The 20,705-nt window shown below is 37.8% G+C and overlaps 1 protein-coding gene across 2 annotated transcripts in view; it reads left to right on the top strand.

The window, feature by feature from the left end:
• Positions 1-19,586, top strand: part of MTPAP (mitochondrial poly(A) polymerase) — a 41,822-nt gene extending 22,236 nt beyond the window's left edge. The window contains exons 7-12 of one of the 2 annotated variants that reach the window (XR_014314490.1): positions 7,462-7,554; positions 7,637-7,710; positions 9,343-10,051; positions 12,284-12,379; positions 12,470-12,627; positions 16,919-19,586. Coding sequence is in view for 1 of the 2 variants with exons in the window: in XM_082742208.1 (XP_082598334.1) it covers positions 7,462-7,554; positions 7,637-7,710; positions 9,343-9,705 (530 nt within the window). In the remaining variant the exon portion in view is untranslated. Of the gene's footprint in view, positions 1-7,461; positions 7,555-7,636; positions 7,711-9,342; positions 10,360-12,283; positions 12,380-12,469; positions 12,628-16,918 lie in introns of those variants that run through there. The other variant, XM_082742208.1, reaches the window with a different exon arrangement.
• Positions 19,587-20,705: the final 1,119 nt, after the last annotated feature.

Consider the following 20,705-nt stretch of genomic DNA (forward strand, 5'->3'; position numbering starts at 1 on the left):
TAGCTTTTAAACACTGTAAGAGAAACTTTCAGGCTGCTTTTTGCAGCTTCATCTCCACACACAGCACATTGTGGGTGTGAATTGCCAATAAATGAATACACGAATTTGATTAGCATTATTGTTACTTTTTTATCTTTGATTTTTTGAAGTTCTGATAATACCTTGAATTTGTTATAAAAGAATTTTTCATAAATGAATGTTACGATTATTTTAAGGAGACTATATAAAAATATATTTTTTTATTCATTTAGGTATTTTTCAAATTCCATGTTTTTTATACTTTCTGATTTTAACCAGTGGTCCCACATTGGTATATATGCAACAGGACCTAAGAATAAAAACAATGTTAAACTCTGAAACCATCAAAACCATCTCGGGTGCTCTATGGTTGATTGGCTGAGTGAGTTAAGTCCTGTGTATAATCTACATTGTGCCTCTGCCTCAATGTTCAGATAGTGGCTCTCAATTTGTCTTTTTTAAGAAGGAAAACTATTTTCTTGCTTGCTTGTTTATTAATAGAAGGCGGCATGAATTTCTGGAACACCTTCTATCACTTCTAGGGCCTTATAAACCTGGTTGGAACTTAGAATAATCCAGAGGTTGTAGAGTTATATTTAGGGTCCGTTTGATCTTCCCTTTCCTCGTCTTCTCTTACATTCACTTCTGTGTGCAAATCTGGAGGCTCAGTGCTCTACCCTCCCTGTTGATCCTCATGTTCTGCTCTTGTGCCTGATACTGCCTTCTTCTCACTGCCTCCTCTTCTCCTATGGAGAGAAGCTCTTTAGGGTTCTGCCAGAGAAGGGAGAAGACGAACCCAGATCACGATCTCATTTGTTGGGTCACTCCTGGCTGTCTCCCCGCTGCCGGCCTTCCTGGAGGTAGCGCTTGATTGGCTTCCAGCACCTGGTACACACGTGTATTAGAACAGCTGTCATGTTACCAACTTATTTACCTGCCTGTGTTGGCCCAGCCTTTTTAGGGCAGGCAGTCTTTGATTCATTTCTGCATCTTCCGTTCCTGGCATAGTATTGGGTTCGTAGGAGAAGTTCAGTAAACAGATTTCAGAGGATAGGCTGAGCGTTTTACAGTTGAGAGCTTTTTGTACTGAGCATGATGGAAACTTTCATATTTTGGTTACTCTTAAATTTCTGTTTCTTTGTGTTTTCTTATAATCTCTGCTCCTTTTCCCATTATGTCTATTATTGTGTGTTCTCTCCTATTTTGGCTTTGCTGCCTTTGTTAAATTTACTTCTTCACTTAGTGCTTTCTGTGGCATTTTCCTTTCATAAACAGTTGTTAGATTATACCTTTTTGTTTAGGATCCCTATGCTTCCTTCCTGCGATGAATTAAAGGGTTGAGGAAGAAAAGACTGGGTATATTATCTTTGGCAGTTTTGATGCAGAAACCCCAGGATGGAAGAGAGTTTTAATTGTTAGTTCTGTGTGATGCAGTAACAATTTATTGGGTGCTGACTCTGTGCTGGGCACTTGGCTAAAAAGTCATATACACCATCTCATTAAGTCCTCCTAGCAAATCTTAAAAGGCACATTTACTATTTTCATAGGTGAGAAAACTTTGAGAGGTTTTTCAGATTTTTTAAGGTAACTGAAATATATTACATCTAGAAGTACATCTGTGTATATGTATCAGTTTTCACAAACTGAACACACCCATGGAAAGTCCTCCCTGAGTGAAAATACCACTGAAGCACTAGCTGTCTTCCCTTCGGGCCCCTCCACGCCCTCCTTCCACAGCATGGGTTCATTTTACCTGTTTATGTCTCATAGAGAGTGTATTGTTTGGCATCTGGTTTCTTCCCTGTCAATATTGTGTTTAGGAGATTCATTCCTACTGTTCGTGTATTCGTGGACCACTCATTGTCATTGTGGCATGGTATTCTTCTATATGAACAAATCAAAAAATATTTTTAATTCTACTTTTGGTGGGCATATAAATAATTTGTAGTTTGGGACCATTACAGGTAATTACTAATATCATTCTAGTACATTTCTTTTGGTGAGCATAGGCTCTCCTGTCAAGTATAAACTAGGAGTAGAATTTCTGAGTCATGGGATTTGGGTGTATTCAGCTTCGGTAGATGCTGCCAAACAGTTTTCCAAAGTGTAAACTCCCACAGGCATTATGGACAAGTTCTAATTGCTCTATATCTTTGCCAACACGTGGTGTTATCTTTTTTTGTGGTAGCTGTTCTAAATGTATGTGTAGGGGCATCATGGCGAGTTTTGGGTTTCTTTTCCCTAATGACTAATGAAGTTGAGTACCTTTTCATATCTACATCAGTCACTTGAGTAATTCTTGTAATGTTTCTTTAAGTCTTTTGCCAATTTTGCTCTTGGCTTGTCTTCTTCAAAGATTCATTTGTAGGAATTCTTTATGTATTCCTCGTGAGTCCTTGGTCATACATTGCGGATTCATGTGTATGTCTTTTTATCTCAAATAAATACATACAGTGCTTCCCTTTTAATTCTCTTAATGGTGTTTGGTGAAAAGAACTGATTTTGAAAGTTCAGTTCTACCAAAGTACAGATGCACGTAATAGATGAAGAGTAAAATATTCTACAAACTTAGTAACAATAACTCCCACTCTGAGCCTCTGCCTCCTATTCCTTTTGCCTCTCTCTGTAGGTAGCCCCTTTTAACTCTTTTAGCTGATCTGTTTGCTGTTATAAACTATATTTTCAGAAAGTATCATAATTTTTCTTTAACTAGGGAGTATAATTGGCATATACAACTTTATATGGGTTTTAGGTAATAGAGCATGATGATTCAGTATTTGTATATGTTGCAAAACGATGACCGTGTTTCTTGATTTTTAGTTTTAGGCAGTATGTATAACTTCCCTTTATGGAAGAAGAGGAATTACCTTTTTTCCTCACCATACACACGTCTCTTCCATGCCTCATCTTCTGAATGTGGCTATGGCTTAATTTTGCTATGCACTCTTTATACTTTTATGACTGTCTAAATGCTGTTCCTGTCTAATCCATGGAGTAAACTAAAATTAATTTCCATTCCTGCCCAACTTCTTCTGTTCTTTGGAATTAATAGTTTTTAATACTCCTTATTTTCTTGTTTGCTTAGTTTTTCATGTACTTAATATTACTTGACTCTCCAGCTTGCTACTAGTTGTCTAAATCTTTTGTCAAAACAGTCAGTCATCATATATTCTATTAATTAATTCTTCCTTATGTAGCCTCTGTTTTTCTGTTTTGTTTTTTTTTTTTTTTTTCATTTTATTCATTTTTCATTTTAAGTTTCGTGTCATGTTAGAGGCCTACCTCAGGTGTCTGATAGTCTTTGATTTTCTGCTCATGTTTGAGTTAGGAACTAAAAAGTCCAGTTGATGGGGTGCCTGGGTGGCTCAGTGGGTTAAAGCCTCTCCCTTCGGCTCAGGTCATGATCTCAGGGTGTCACTGTCTGCGTCATTCCTCTTGAGCTACTCAGATTCCCCAGAAATGACTTTTATTTTTCTGGAAGAAAAGACCCCGTACTAGCATGCTGTCACGTAGACATTTACTACACTTTTGTTTACTTACTGTTCGTTTTAGAACAATGTTCCTACCCTCAGCTGTGTCTCCTGTCTTCCTGTGTATAGATATCCTTTCTTTTACCCTGTCCAAAGTAAGCTCAAGGTTTTCTTTCCAGGAAGAGGAGATCTGGGGGAGTCTAACTTCTTTCTCAGCCATCAGGCTCCCAGTCTTGGTGCTTCCAGTTAGCCCTGGTGCTCGCAGCTCCTGAGTTGTTGGGAGGTCTGTCTCGTAGATCAGGTTTTTTCCTGGCTTTCTTTACTGCTTGTTCAGGATTCAGTCTTTTCAGATCTCCTAAGTCTTTGCTGCTTGTCCATCTGTTCTAAAACTGAAAAGTTTTTGATTCATATTTCTTCTGTTCTCCATCTTTAAGATTTTATGTCATTTTAGTGTCATTTCATTGGTGTTGGAGGGGGAGATAGACGCTTGTGTTCCTTTCATCATCTTTACCCCATAGCATGTGCTCTTAATCAGAATATTGGCTTCCTCCTGGAGAGGCCGAGTGTTAGTGGAGCATATGGCATGATGGGAGAAGCAGGTAAAACTTCAACCTGCGCGTTGATGAGCGTGAGTGATTAATAGGGAACGATCTGTATATAGATGTGTGTGTGTGAAGAATAGGATCTGAGTCACATTCTGGAGTTGGGTGAGCGACGAGGCAATAAATAAAGCTCCTTTGATAACACAGATATCACCATAACACATTCTTCACAAGGTTAGGTCCAAGTGCTTGAGAGGCAGTTGCTTGGATGGGCATTTCGGAAAGCATTCTGGCTGCGTAGGTTAGAAGGAAACAAAACGGCGATGTGTCTAAGTGAATAGCACCTCCGCCCCCGCGTGTTATACTGTCTGCATTAATTATACAGCACGGATCATCTGTTGGCTTCTCCCATTTAATTACTGCTGATCCATGGCATACGGGAACGTTTGGACCTCTTAATAGTTCTCCTAGAAGCTGAATATAGTTACAATTTTTAGCTCTTCAAGCTGTGTTCCAGTAAGCTCCTCTTACAAAAATGGGACATCACAAAAGACTTGTTATCAAAGAAAAAAATAGTAAGCCTTCAAATGAACTTTATTCCTGTTACGCCCCTTACATATGTGCCTGTCAACTTCAGGTGACTTACTAGAAATACATGTAGCTGGCACAGTATAGATTTTGTTCTTTCGACCGGAAAGATTAACAAAATAATTATACAGCCTGCAGACATGATTATCTGTACTGCAGCCCCTCAGTAGTCTGTTAAGAGTGCCAGTAGTGATCCCTGTTACTAATTATGAATTCCTATAGTGTGGATATTAATTGCCTGGAAGACTGTGGGTAAGTTATCAGTGTAGCTATGTCTCTGGGAACATTACTCGGTTCATTTCATTTGTCATGTATACTGTGCTGAAAAAGAGTTATGGGTGTACCAATCCATGAGGCTCTGAGGTTTCCAAAAGAAGCAAGGAAATCAAATTTAGTGAATACACAACCTTACTTTTTCATAGTTTCTAAGCTCACTTAAGGTGAAGGTGGGGGAATGTGTCATCAAGCTCCTGATACGGGGAAATGAAGGTGCTTACCTGGCTCTTTTCTTCAGAATCGGAGTTTATATTTACTTAGAAATTTTTGTCAGTATGTCATACAATACTTTTAAGAAAAGAGTACCGCAGGTTTAAACTAATAGCGTTACGGTTCATATGTCTGAATAGGTTGGGAATCATTTTTCTATTGCAGGACTATCCAGTAGAACTTTCTGTGATGATAGGAATGTTTCAGATCCACATTGTACCTAGGAGGGTAGGCACTGGTCACCTGTGGCTCTTAGGCACTTGAAGTATGATTAGTGTGGTCAAGGAAGTGAAGTTTTTATTTTAATAGCCACATGTGGCTGGTGGCTATTATATTGGATTGTGTGCATATTGTCTAGGTGTGACAGTAGATAAATGGGGCAGAGCCGATAGGAGGGGAAGGACTTGACAGCCACGCTGCTGGGTGTGAATACTTCAGGAATTTTGAAAAGACAAAGATGGCCCTATCTTAAATCAGAGGATACTTTTTTTTGTCCTTCAAGTTTTAACACACTCTGTTAACCCTTTTAGTGAAAAGTAGCGGTCACAGAGACAGTCTCGGTTTTTCATTATTATACAGTTCTTGAAATGTTTTAATGTGGACCTCATTTTTCTATAATGCTTTAATTGGAAATACCATCCTGAAAAAAGACAAAACAGCTAAAAGAACATCAATATATGTGACTATCACTATGTCACAAGAAATATAATTGTCGATAATTTGAAAGAGTAAAACATGTGCCTGGGTCCCATAAAAAAATAGATCTAAGCGTGGAATGCCTTGGTGGCTCAGTCTTTTAAGCATTTGACTTCGGCTCAGGTCATGATCTCAGGGTCCTGGGATTGAGCAGAGCATCAGGCTCCATGGTCAGAAATCGAGGTTGTCCCTCTTCCCTGCCCCATCACCACCATCCCCCCCCCCCCCGTTCATGCATATGCTCTCTTGTACAATCTCTCTCTCTCTCTCTACTTCTCTCAAATAAATAAAATCTTTAAAGAAAAATAGATCTAATATAACCGAGTATAAGTTCTTCAGGGTACTTTAAGTAAAGTAATAGAGGACATAAAATTTGCTATTAAAATAAATATCCGGGGTGCCTGGATAGCTCAGTTACTGAAGCATCCGACTCTTGCTTTCCTCTCAGGTGATCTCATGGTCCTGGGGTTGAGCCCCACATCGGGCTCTGTGCTCAGTGCAGAGGCTGCTTCCCCTTTCCCTCTCCCCTGCCTCGCATCATGCGCATGAGCTTTCTCTCCCTCTAAATAAATAAATCTTTTTAAAAAATACATAAAATTAATATGTTAAGATCTAGAGTAACTTGAGAAATTCTATTAGTGACCAAGTCTTAACAGAAAATACAAAAAACGACCAAAAAAGGGGGAGACAAAAATTTGAAGGACCCTTATCTGTCTCTTTCTGATTTCTAGATTTAACCCCTTCAAAATAGAAGTGATCATTCAGGTTACTGGTTATGTGCCTGCTGTATGCTAGACATTTGTGGCTAGACTGGTTGTGGAGAGGGGGAATAATGAATGGGACAGCGACATTTTAATCCCAGACTGGGGTAGGGGCGTGAGCAGCGTGCGTACACAATCACAGGGCAGTCAGTTAGGTGCTCATGGAGTGTGAAATAACTAATGGAGGATGGCCAACTTGGAGTTGGGAAATGCTTTCAGATGAGGTGGCTGTTAATCCGATTTTCGAAGAGCGAGAATTTGCCTGCTTACTGTACAGTGGAAGGTAGGTTAGAGTGGGCGAGGAATTTCATGTTGGCTGTATATTTATCATGAAGGGGGTGAATCCTTCTGAAGATACAGATATTATTAGAAGAGGTGAATGCTTAAGTTTAGGGTGCTGTTTACTTTGTGGTAGTGAATATCTAGTTTTGCCAGAATACTGCATTTTAGAAATCACCAGAAGTTCTTCAAAACTCTTAGACTATTCAGTTTGTGTCGTCGTTGCAAATTCATGCATGGGGGGTGATGGATAGAAATGGAGAGGAAATTCAATATTTTGATCAAAGATAGTGTCAGCATTTGAGTTGGTGAAGGATGGGAGCTATCTACATTTGCGTTTATAACTGAAAAACTGATGACCTCAAAAGAGAGATTAAGAATTGTTGGGTTGTTGATAGACAACTTTAGTATGCTAAAAAAAATGTAATGCTAATTTTCACTGTACTGTAATTAGTCTCAAATCTTTGGTAAGGAGTTTTAAATCCTATTCACTGTAAATATGTATAACACTAATAATAGGATACATTAAACTGTAACTTTGATTTAGTTAATTATCAAATCCTTTTCTGAAGTAGACAATATCTTTGAAATGTGAAAATTTTCCATTTCTGTTTTTTGAAGGTGCAGAAGATAAATGCATAATAGAAGGCCACAACTGTACGTTTGTTAGTGACTTGAATAGAATTAAACCTTCAGGAAACACAGAAACACTAGGTAGGTGTTTTTTCTCCCTTTTCTTTGTTTTTTAATTGAAATAGGCCTTTCTCTCATTTTTCTTGTTTTATTTTTCTTACAGAATCACTACTGAAAGAATTTTTTGAATATTTTGGCAATTTCGCTTTCAATAAAAATTCCATAAATATTCGACAGGTAAATATTTTAATATTTAATGACTAAGTGGTTTCTGCTGTACTAGTGTTTAATTAGTTTTCAAAGCATTCTAACTTGTTAGTATATTTCAGCTCCACAGTAGTAGATACTAATAAGGACATCGATGCCTAAAGGAGCTATGTAAGATCATTCATCTAGTTATTTGGAAGAGCAAAACCCAGCTCTTTGAGCATCTAATACTGCCTCCTTCAAAATGTGGAATATATTCTGAAAAATCTTCTGGAAAAGATAACTTTATATACACTTCTTATTAAACTGCTTTTGTGTTCATGGAAGAAGTAGGATACCTAGTCGTTTTGATTTTAGTGGTTCTCTCAATTTGAGCTCTAAATTTATTTGGGCAAATGAATTTATGATTTGGATTCATATGAGTAGCTGGAATAAGAGACTTTTTTTTTTTTTTTTTTTTTTAAAGAAAATCCAGAGCAGAATCCTAGGCAAAATTTGTTACCAAATGAGGGATACTTGAGTTAGCTCTCTGTTTGGGTTTATTCTGTTAAGCATTTGGGTACTACCATTGTAAGATTGGCTACATAAAACATATAATCAGATATTCTCTTTTGTTGTTTTATTTACCTCTTCCTTTTTTCATTCTTGCCTCTTATCCTGCTTAAGGAGTTTTTGTTTAACAGCAACAACAACAAAAAAGTGTGGGGAATGGAGAAGGCGGGGACACAGAGCTCTGGAATGCAAGCTCATATGGCTTAGATTCCGTATGAGAAGATGATCACTGATCACATGAAGTTCTTTATCCTTTTTGTCCTCTTACCCCTGGGCTTCAGGGGTGATGGATAGGCAGGACCCCTGCTGGGCAGGGCTTGAGAGCCATTAGGGAATAAAGAGGTGCTGCTCACATTGGAGAATCCTGGCCCTGTGTTTTGTTAATATTTTAGTAGTATTTGTGATATCATTTGAAAGAGGGGATTATATATACTAATGCATCACTGCCGGTCGTATGAATCACAACTTTAGCTTTTCTTTTATTTCTATGGGATGTGGCCTTACCTGTCAGCGGCTTATAGAAGTTGGATCTTTAGGAATAATAGAAAACTTGCAGTGTTTTATAATGAATAGTGAATAATCTTTTGTTCCTTCTCTTCCTTTCTGACTTTATTCTTGGGAAACATTAATTACTGTATTTAATTTAAGGATTCTAATTTTGTGTGCTTCTATTTGTTTTTAGCAAGTCTCAAAAATAAGTGTGTCTTCATTTTATTTATTGCCATTTTTCACTTTTTTCCCTTCCTTGCTTTATCCTCTTAGGTCAGTTGATACTTTAAAAATACTTCTGTTGATTGAGTTAGTCTAGATAACTCCCATCTGAGCATCATCATCCGTAGCTATAAACCTAATTTATATTTCTCTCAAGAAAAATCACAGAACTACAGTGGTAAAAAAACCCAGTCAGAAGTACACACACACACACACACACACACATACACACACACACACAACATGCATACATGCCCAGTTCTCTTAGGAAAGCACTTCTTTACTCTGTAAAGTAAATGCTGGGATTTTCCTTGTTTTTGACATTTTATTAGACTAAGTTCTTATAGCTGAGCCTTTCATATATTTATACATTTTTTTCTTCTTTATAACAATCTGCAGGGAAGGGAACAAAACAAACCTGAGTCTTCTCCCCTGCATATTCAGAATCCTTTTGAAACTTCTCTCAACATCAGCAAAAATGTAAATCAAAGCCAGCTACAAAAATTTGTAGATCTGGCCAGAGAAAGTGCCTGGATTTTAAGTCAGGAAGATAAAGATCGCCCTTCCCCATCAAGTAATCGCCCCTGGGGGCTGGCAACGCTGCTGCTTCCTTCGGTGGTAAATAGTGTTTCTCTTGCCAAGAAGAAAAAGAAGAAGCCTGCAAGTGAAAGAATTAAAAATTTACTGGAATCCATAAAAAGTAGCAGTCCAGAAAATGACACAAACACCAATGGGAAAAGAACAGTTAGTACTCAGGCATAGTGGCTCCTCCTCCGCTTTAAGAAGTGGTTTCCCTCAAGAACATGCGCTTTGGGGCGCCTGGAAGAATGCGTGTGAAACTCTCACAGATGCCCACTGTCATCTGATGTCTCTTTTCATCATCTTCTCACTGGGTCTCCTCCTCGTCTGAAGTTCTGGGAGTTTTCAGCCTGATAAGGCTCAGATCCATCGGCACCTAGAACGTCAGCTACAAGGAATGGGTGACAGAGGATTGGAATGCACTTTAGATAAACTATACAAAGCAAGAGATAAAAAATCAGTTTTAGAATCAAACCATTATTGATACCAACATTAGGCCCCGGATGGAAATCATTTAAAAGGACTTTGGGTATGTACATATGTAGTCATTGAATTTAATAAAGCTTCAGAATTTGCTATTACCCTTTAGTATGTAGTTTTATATTCTTCAAGCAAACTATTCTTACTCAAATATAAATTAAAACAGGTTTTCCTGTTTTATTTCATATATAAAATTAAAGCAGGTTTCCAAAAGGGTTCATGTTTTAAAAGATACGAGTGCGGATACTTCAGTACATTCACAGTATTCTAAGCCAGATACATAAAAATATTGGTACATTGTATTCTAGAATGTTAGGTACTTTCTGTTTTCAAAAATAAAGCCCTATTTCTACTATATGATATTTGCAGTATTCTTTTTCTTATTTTTTGAAACCTCCTTTCTTCCTGTTCAAAGCAGATACGTATTGAAATATAATTTCCATACATTCCTTGTGGACTTTCATGTTTAGAAGCCAGCAGAGTAGTGCTTGAAAACAGGGGACTTGAGCCAGACTGGCTTCCTGGTAAATTACTCAGCCTCTCAGGGCCCACTGTTGTTTTCTCTGTAAAAGGGTGACAATAATAGTGCCTGCTTCTCAGATTTTTGTTGACAGTTTACATGAGGTACATAGGAAAGTTGGCTAGGTCAAGAGTCTGACACATTATACGTGTTACTTTTATTTTTTATTTTTTGTGATGTGTAAATTCTTCTTGTTACTCAGAATTCAGATTTACGGTGTAGGTCAGAAACTCTAACGAGCTCTGCTTGGGATATTTTGGGGGGCTCACTAATAGAATTGTTATGAAGCAGCAGGGTTCTCGGAGTGCTCGTGTGGCTCTGCTGTTGTGATTTGGCATCTGAAACCAGCAGACAGATATCCGTATTCTTGCATATATATGTATGGTGTGCTTTTATACGGACAAGTAGCAACGTTCTTTTTTTTTTTTTTTTTAAAGATTTTATTTATTTATTTGAAAGACAGAGATCACAAGTAGGCAGAGAGGCAGGCAGACAGAGAGAGAGAGGGAAGCAGGCTTCCTGCGGAGCAGGGAGCCCGATGCGGGGCTCGATCCCAGGACCCTGAGATCATGACCCGAGCCAAAGGCAGCAGCCCAAACCACTGAGCCACCCAGGCGCCCCAGCAACGTTCTTTTATACAGTTCTTTGAAAAGCCATTTTTCATTTGTTCTTCAGTTAGGTTGATTCTGTTGGGCTAGAATCTGTACTAGGAATTGAAAATAATTACGTTAGAGTTTCTTTTTTTTTTTTTTTTTAAAGATTTTATTTATTTATTTGACAGAGAGAGAGATCACAAGTAGGCAGAGAGGCAGGCAGAGAGAGAGGAGGAAGCAGGCTCCCTGCTGAGCAGAGAGCCCGATGTGGGACTCGATCCCAGGACTCTGAGATCATGACCTGAGCCGAAGGCAGCGGCTTAACCCACTGAGCCACCCAGGCGCCCCTCTTTTTTTTTTTTTTAAAGATTTTATTTATTTGACAGACAGAGATCACAAGTAGGCAGAGAGGCAGGCAGAGAGAGAGAGGTGGAGGAAGCAGGCTCTCTTCTCTGCAGAGCAGAGAGCCCAACGCGGGACTCGATCCCAGGACCCTGAGATCATGACCCGAGCCGCAGGCAGAGGCTTTAACCCACTGAGCCACCCAGGCGCCCTACGTTAGAGTTTCTAAATGAAATGATCCCAGATATTTGATCGGACGTTTTCTTTTTTAGGTTGGTGTTAAGCCTAAAATGATCATTTTTAATAATCTATACAACAACTTGGATACTGTAGGTTTGTGTTATTTTTCAGGCTGAGATTAAATTATGTGATGAATTTTAATCTACAAAGATCTTTTAATCTAAAGTTTCATTCAAGTCAACTGAACGTAGACTACAAGGAAATTTAATGTTTTCTCATAAGTTCTTTGCATCATCTCCCAAATTCTTAAAACGTGGTTTTTATTGCATATTAGAGATAATCTGCACTTGTCATTGCCACTTCTTAAAACTGATTGTAGCGATAAGGTCAGGAAGAAGTTTTGTTCAGGGCGTTTCTTTTCTAGCTATTTGTTACTCAGCTTCCATTGGGTCGCCTTCATCTAACTTTTGCTATAAGTATGGGAAAGAATTTGTATATGAGCCTACCTAGATCAGATCGATTTCACTTCTACTTCGTTCCGGATTTTATGGTCCACTAGTATAATTCCAGTCCTTAGGAAATTAGAGAATTGGCCAGAGGCATTCTAGGAAAAAATCTGTAATCTCTCTCATTCACAAATCTCTAGGGATCATAGAGGAGAAGAGAAAATACAGTCGAAGTAGGACTTCCTGCTGTCATTACTACGATCCTCTTCTTCCTTTTGCTCAGGGGCTCTAGTCAGGTGAGAACAGAATTAGAATTGATTCAAGTTATGTCATGTTCCTAGAAATTCCTTGGCCTTTAAAGTACAGCTCTGTTCAATTCCTTACAGCCTGCTGGTGCCACAGTAGGGAAAAGCTACATTTGCCTGTGTCTTTTAAGCCAGCACAGGCAACATCGCAGCAAAGCCATCAGGAAGAGCAACCAAGCAGTCACAGCTTGCCCATGTGGCCACTTTGCACTTGCCAGAGTCTGGCATTCGGTTGGTGAGTAGCTGTCCTCAGTCTCCGTTCAGTCCCTTCGGGAAACCTTGTAGGAGTACAACATTCAGAACGCCGTAGAAACAAATAAATCATTTTTGCCTGAAATGATCAGAGAAAGCCTAACTGATGAATGGCTCAGGTATATCTTGAAAGTACAGGTAGACAGAGAAGAGCATATGGCTTATGCTGGGAAATAGCAGGACAGCCCGAGAAAGAGTCAGGAAGAAGGAAGAGTGTTCGGAGAACTGGCAGTTTGGGTGGGTTGGAATGCAGTTGTAAAAAGAGTTAAGGTTGGGTGAGATCATGAAGGACTGCCAATGGCAATTTAAGGAAGTTGAGTGTGTTTTCAGTGGTAAGCTACTGAAGGTTTTTATGTAAAAATAATAAAAATTAAGGCAGTGCTTTTAGATGATTCATCTATTCATACCAAGTAGTTTTAGAGCACTGCTGCTTTGTTCGCAAGTTTCAGTTCCATGGATCTCATCATTAAGTCAGATAAAATTTGGCTGTTCAGTTTTCCGTGAAGGTCCAGAAGCTGACCCCCATATACCTCAGAAGAGTTTTTCTTCTTAATATTTAATAAGGAAGTAAGGTTTAAGTTAGTTTTTAAAGTTATCAGGAAATATCAGGTCGTGACACACAATTTCATGTAAAGCCTTATTAATGAAAAATCCTTTGCAATATATACTTGGAATGAAAGTATAACCAAAAATCACTTTTCACCTCGGGATGATGTTGGAAAATTTATTTTAAATACTTGAAAGGCTTATTTTGGTTTCATGCAGAGTTCAGTTACTTGGGATACATATTCCAAAGAATATAAACATTACAACGTTCCTCTGGAATTCCCATGGAACAACTCCCAGAAAATGTCTATTTTATATAGGATCTTTAATCTGTAATATGTATCATACAGGATGTGTAAAATCACCACAAGTTATTTAAAAATATACTGTTCATATGTTATCTGTGGCATGTGTATCCCACCCACCTGTAAGAACTCAGTGGAGTCAAAGCGAGATTAAAGGCATTATTCACTTTCTCTGTCCAATCTTAGATAAATGCACTTAAACTTATCCTCCCCCTGTGGTAAAGTTTCAAAGCTGTTAGCACATAGAGCTAAAGCATTTTAAAAGAGGGTATTGGAAAGATTCACCTTTAATAATAAATGTTCTACTTTGAAGCCAGGATAGTATGGCAAAATACCTAATTTGGAATAGGCCAAGGCAAAATTAACAAAAAATATAGGTTACAGATTGAAAACCTACTGTGATGGAATGCTGTCAAATAAAATCGCCTCAAATGAATGACAAGATGACAAATCAGGTCTCTATTATGCTTTGGTTTACCAAAATTCTTTAACTTGCTAAATTGTGAGGTATGGTGAAAGTCTTACATTTTTGAAACTTTTCCTGTTACAAAATTACTGGTATTTGGCTTAAATTAGTGCGTTTTAATGATTAGGGTTTTAATGAATCTTTGCCGAGTTTACACATGGACTTAGAGAGTGGTGTAAAATAACACACTGATGTGTTCTCTGTGCGAAAAATTAATAGTAAAAGATGGATTATGAAGCTGACGGGTGTTGTGAGATGGAATTTGAAACTCAAAGCCTGTGTTTTTTTGTTTTTTTATTCCATCTAAAATGTGTATTGTAGGACGCCTGGGTGGCTCAGTTGGATAAGCAAACGCCTTTGGCTCAGTCATGATCCTAGAGTCCTGGGATCGAGTCCCACATTTGGCTCCCTGCTCAGCAGAGAGTCTCTGTTTCCCTCTGACCTTTCATTCTGTCTCTCTCCCATTCTCTCTCTCTCTCAAATAAAAAATCTTAAAAAAAATTTATCGTAAATTTATATATGCACATATCAATATAATATCAATATAAACCTTGCACAAGCTTCACCTAAATTAGGAGAGGTAATCAAGATATGAACTAAGCTAATGGCAACAGAAATAGAAAAATTTAACCAAACAAAGGGGGAAAAAAGAGAGTCTGAAAGGATCCCAACATTTGAGCCAAGCTTCACCTTGCTATTCCTAACAATTAATTTAATTAATTTATTAACAATTAATTTTGGTGATTAGGGCTGTTGGTTAATGATTTATGTGATAATGTCCCTTCATATCCCCTTCTTTCCCATTCTGTAATAGACCCAACAGTAAACATTTTTGGAGTTTCCCTGCTTGATTTCTTGGCATTACTGATTATAAAATTCAGTTATCAATATTGACTGGTTTCCTTTAACTTTGTGTAATTGAGTTTTTTGAAAAGAGAACCATAATATCTTTTGCATATTTTTGTATTTGACTCATTCACCTTTTAAATTTTTATTTATTTTTAAATTTTTCTTCATGCACCCTTTTTTTTTTTTATAGATTTTATTTATTTATTTGGCAGAGAGAGATCACAAGTAGGCAGAGAGGCGGGCAGAGAGAGAGAGAGGAGGAAGCAGACTCCCTGCTGAGCAGAGAGCCCGATGCGGGACTCGATCCCAGGACCCTGAGATCATGGCCTGAGCTGAAGGCCCACTGAGCCACCCAGGCGCCCCATGCACCCTTTTTTAAATAAAGATTATTTGAGAGAGAGAGAGAGAGCTAACACGAGTAGGGGTAGGGGCAGAAGGAGAGAGAGAAGCAGGGCCCCCCCTGATCAGGAAGCCAGATGGGGGCTTGATTTCCAGACCCTGAGCAGAAGGCAGATGCTTAACCGACTGAGCCACCCAGGCACCCCATCATTTACCTTTCTTTTTTTCTTTTTTTTTTTTTAAAGAAGTAATTACTGGGGCGCCTGGGTGGCTCAGTGGGTTAAGGCCTCTGCCTTCAGCTCAGGGCATGATCCTGGGATCCTGGTATGGAGCCCCGCATCGGGCTCTCTGCTCAGCAGGGAGCCTGCTTCCTCCTCTCTCTCTGCCTGCCTCTCTGCCTACTTGTGATCTCTCTGTCAAATAAATAAATAAAATCTTTTAAAAAAATAAAAGAAGTAACTACATTTGTATTAATGGTGAGCAGTAGCACTTCGCTTATCTTCTGTTAACCAGTAAGATGGGTTCAGATAAACAGTGTTCAGGTAACATTGATTGCACAGCTTCATCATCCTTTCTGGGCATAGGACAAGACCGGTCGTTGTCGCCCCACCTGCTCACACTTGATCCTGATTGTGCACTGGGCTTTGTGTCCTGTGTCCTCCCCTCCAGTGCAGCTTGCATGAAGTTAAAATGATCTTCTTCCTTAAAATTGACTTAACCTCATACTTGGCCTTTTTCTGTGGTTCGTGCCATTATTCTCTGCCACCACAGGCCAAAGGCTGGGACCTTTTAGGCTCTGTTTTTTCCCCTTTGCTTGGTTAATCTTTTTCTATTCCTGTTGCCATTAGCTTAATTCATGTCTCGATTATGTCTCCTAATTTAATGCAGTAGTCTGTTAGCTTGTTTTTTAACCTAATGATTTCCTTCTTCTGTCTATCCATTTGAACTGTTAATTTCAAATGAGTAGGATTTAAGAGAGACTTGTTATGATAAATGAATATTAAATTTTGGGTGTGTATTTGTTATGTTTCTGAGAATACCTTGGAATTGTACTTAAGGCAATCCTGAATATTCGTGCAAATTTTTGTACAGGTGTACAAAAAAAAGATAGTGATTAAATGTTTTAATTAGGATTTTTTTCTGTAACATCCAAAAGGTATTCTGTTTATAAGCTCCACTGATTTCTTAAAGTTTTCAGGCTTCTGAAATAATGATACTTAATCCCCAAATACTGGTTCAGTAGGGTCATTCATTCAGTAACCATGTTTACTATGTACCAGATACCGTAAATCAAGACACCCTGCTTACTAAGAGGTAAGAGAGGTTTGAATTACTGGAAAAAATGATTTTTGTTCTTGAATAGAAAGGCTTAGTATAAAGGTAACCGTTTTAATCATATTTATCAATTAATAATGATGCAATCAATTAAAATCATATAAGGATTTTCAAATGTGAAAGTCATCAGAAGTGTTTCAAAGAATAATCATACAGGAATTGCTAGGAGAAATTTTTAATTTGGTAAATAACTTACTACAGTATAAGACATAAGTAAGTGAAACATAGTGCTGCTGGTTTGTGATAGACAAGTCAATGAAACAGCCCAGAAACAGATTCAGGATCTATGTGGGAATTCAGTAACCTAAGCACAGCATTTCAAATCAGTAAAAACATGGATTATTCGATAGTTTGTGTTGGGACAGCTGATAGCTATTGGGGGAAAAGAAAAAAAAAACCAGCTTAATCCCATTCTCACTCTTATAAATTCCAGATGAGTTGGGATTTAAATGTGGAGCTGGAGAAAGTGAAATCCTAAAGTCCTAAAAGAAACCGTGGACGAACATGATGAATTTGAAGCAGGGAAGTATGTCTTTTCAAGTATGACACGTGCTGATAAAAGAATACATTGATAAATTTGACTACTTTAAAATAGAAGCGGTGCCACGAAACAACCATAAGCAAAATGAATTCTGGCAACTACTGAGAAAGGACTAATCTTTGTAATACATAAGATATACAAATCTATAAGTAATAGGCCAAAACAAAGACGCCACAGAAGCAACGAAAATGCACCCATAAGTAGTAAAGAAGAAGTGTACTAAGAATTCCAGAAGGCTTTATTGTGGAGAATTTTGAACAAAGTAAACTGAAAAGTACAATGAATTTGCATGAATCTGTCACTTATTTCAACACTTTTGGCAAATTGTGTTTAATTTATAACCCTGTTCTTGCCCCTTTTGTATGAAGCAAATTTCAGTCATTCTACCATTTCATCTGTAAATCTGTATCTCCAGAAGATACTTTTTGTAACAAAATCACAAGCCATTTTTAAATCTAAATGGAACAAGGAAAAACAATAATTCCTTAGTATCATCACATCCAATTAGTGTTCAGGTTGTCTTATAGATCTCGCAGTGGTTTTCCGGAAGGACATTCGTTTGAGTCAGGACCCAGTTGTTGTCCACTTTGATGGGCCTGATTCTGGAGTCTCTTTTTAATCTTTAGATTTCCATTTCCTCTCCCTTTGTCCTTGCAAATTACTGAAGATAATGGTTTGTCTTAAGTTTACACAGTGTGGATTATGTGGATTATGTCAGCACATATGATTATGTGCTGTGGAGTTACTCAGCATGAACTTAATGACCTAAAAATAATTTTCACCAGTTTTAGAAAACTTCCAACCATATTTTATTCTGTATTTTCTATCCTTTTCTTCGTCTTCATTCTGGATATTTCTTTCTGAAAACGTGTTACAGTTTACTATTTTTTTTTTTCTTAAGCTGTGTCTAATTTTTAAAATCTATTCGCTGAATTATCATCTTTAGTAGGTTTTGGTGTTTGGTTTTGTTTTTTTTTTTTTTTTCTAATTCTAGAGTATCCACTTGGTACTTTAAATTTTTTTTTCTAATTTTCTGAAAAAAATTTGATTTGTCTTGTCTGCTTTTCTTGTATTAAACACTCACTTTAAAGTCTGTGAGTGGTAATTGGATATCTGCTGCCCCGTGTTTCTCCGTCTTTCATGATGTGGATTTCTCTGCTTGTACACCTAGGTGTTATTTTGTGTGTTGACATTGTATGTGAAAGAACAGAGATTATTTCCCAGAGGTTGGTTTCATCCTTCAGAATTGATTTAGTTTTGCTTTCAGAAGGAGGTAGGGATACTTAGGATCTTGAATCACCTTAGTCAAGAAAGGGTTTTGAGATTTTGAAGTTGGTCTCAGTTCCTGATTTTAGTTACTCTTTACTCTCAGAGTGTGTCCCCAGTCCAAAGCCAGAGCAGCCTTTACCACTGTCCTTTGTCCTTGGTAAGCCCTGAACTTCAGTTTTTGTCCCCTTTCCTGTGAGTCTTTTGAAAGCTCTACTCAGCTTACCTCATCAGCAGATGCCCTTATGCGAATAGTAGCCCCAGATGCTGGGCTAACCTGTCTGTGTACGTTTACTTTTCTACTGTCCTGTAATTTTTCACTGCCTTCTTGGCATTCGGTGCTTTCAAGTAACTGCCCTCAGTTTTGCACACCTTTTTAATGTTCAGAGTTGGTGTTTATTACCTGGTGTGCCATTACATTGAATTCTTTGTGATTCCAGCTTCCCATCCCTCTGTGTGTGTGTGTGTGTGTGTGTTTTAACCTTATAGAAATGATAAATACTATTCATTTCAAACGCTTCCTTGTAAAAAGCTTCCAAATGCTGTCTCACTTAACAACATGTGTTGAGCTGGGCTTTGGGTAACAGTGTGAACACCTGTCTGCAGTGAATGCCTAATTCACCAGTAAGGAAACAGGGCCCTGCAAATGCTGTTTCATGCTGTGCTTCAGAAATTGCTTATATTTCTGGACTGTGATTTCCTCATACAGGATTTTGTACATGCCTATTCAAAGTTTAAACTTATGCCATGTGTGAATGTGTGCAAAATGCCCAAATAAGAATGGGGAAAATATCTTCTTTTTCCAACCGTCTTGAGACACCTCAGACAACTATGAAATACAATTTTTCTTCCAGTTTTCCAAAACATTTCTCTGGGCTGAGACCAAGAATGAGGCAATTTTGGCCATGATGCTTCTTAAAATTTTTATGATTTTATAAGAAGAAATTTTCTTTTGAACTTTGAGCCTATGTTATTATCATATCTTACATGTGAACATAAACATCTCAGTGCATCTTTACGTCAGTGAAATAATATAGGTGTTCTGTCTTATTATGAGTCAGTGCTCTCATGTTCAGCCATTTCATATTTGTTGTTTTTCAGCTGTCTTATCAGCCTGTGTTTGCATAGGTAACAGAACCTGCAATTAAAAATAACCGTCATTATTTTGAGTTTTCATTATTTTTGGTTTTCAACTTGTGTTTGTGATCTGCTACATATATTCTAACATTACTGTATTGCCAGAGACATTCATACAGGTCTTTAAATATTTAATAAAACCGTTTTTGGTGAAAACTGAAATTATTTGATGTTTTTATCTTGATCGCTCTGCACAAAGACCGTACTTCAAACTTCCCCTTGATGCTTCAGGATGAAAGTCAGGTTAAGCAATATTTGAATTTAAATGTGGTTTAAATGTTTTTTAATTCTGAAGTCCTTTGTAGTTTTTATTTTCCAAGCAATATTAGCTGTATTTGATCTTCTAGATGAAGAAAGATTTGACTGGGATTAAATATGTGCAGTGCCATTTTGGAGTGAATTTTATTCATAGATTAATAAAATCTGTCCGGCGTGATTCAGGAGAAGGTATTTTAGGCCATTAAATTTAGTTACATAAGCTACAATCTGTTTTAAATTCTATGCAACTAAAATCTGGTTTGCCTTTTTTAAGAAAATGTTCATTACGCTGGGAAATGTGGAGTATTTGTTTTCCAAAACCATCAAAAGCATGCTCAGACACTCATTTAGGAAAATTTGGAAGTACTAGTTTTAGCCTTTCAAATTAATGACAGTTACTATCATTGTCTAATTTTTTTTCTCTGTACTTAAAAGCCTTAAGAACATGCTGATGACTGATTTGACTACAAGCTTTTTTAAAGTGCCTCTGTGGTTCAAATGCTGTTCTTTTTCAGACAGGAAGTAAACTATAAAGTAAAGGAATCTAGCACCCTACCTGACATATATTTGGTAATCAGTAAATTCCTCCCTCCCCCTTTCGCAAACCTCCACCACGCACGCATTTTTAGCTCATGATTTTAAATGTGTTAAGATATAAAAACAGTACAAAGAAGAGTTTAAGAGCTCAGCTTCCATGTCAATCTTTAAATTTTTTTTTTCTAAAACAAAGATTCAACACTAATACATGATGTTGTAGGCAGAATTCTGTTGTGGCTCCCAGGATTTCCAGGCCCTGGAGTATATACCCTGTAGAACCCTGTGTCCTTCTGTGTGATCAGACCTGTGATTGGGATGGAACCCTCACTCTCTTGGTTGGGTTGCATTAAACATCACAGGTGATGGTTGCGTCATGCCTGTGATTATGTTATATGACCTAAGATCCTTTTACTGACTGGGGAGAGATTCCTGCTGGCTTTGAAGAAGGAAGCTGTTGTGTTGTGGAGGGTTATGTGGCTGGGACTC

Source organism: Mustela nivalis, assembly GCF_964662115.1.
Source record: "Mustela nivalis genome assembly, chromosome: 7".
NCBI classification, from domain to species: Eukaryota; Metazoa; Chordata; class Mammalia; order Carnivora; family Mustelidae; genus Mustela; species Mustela nivalis.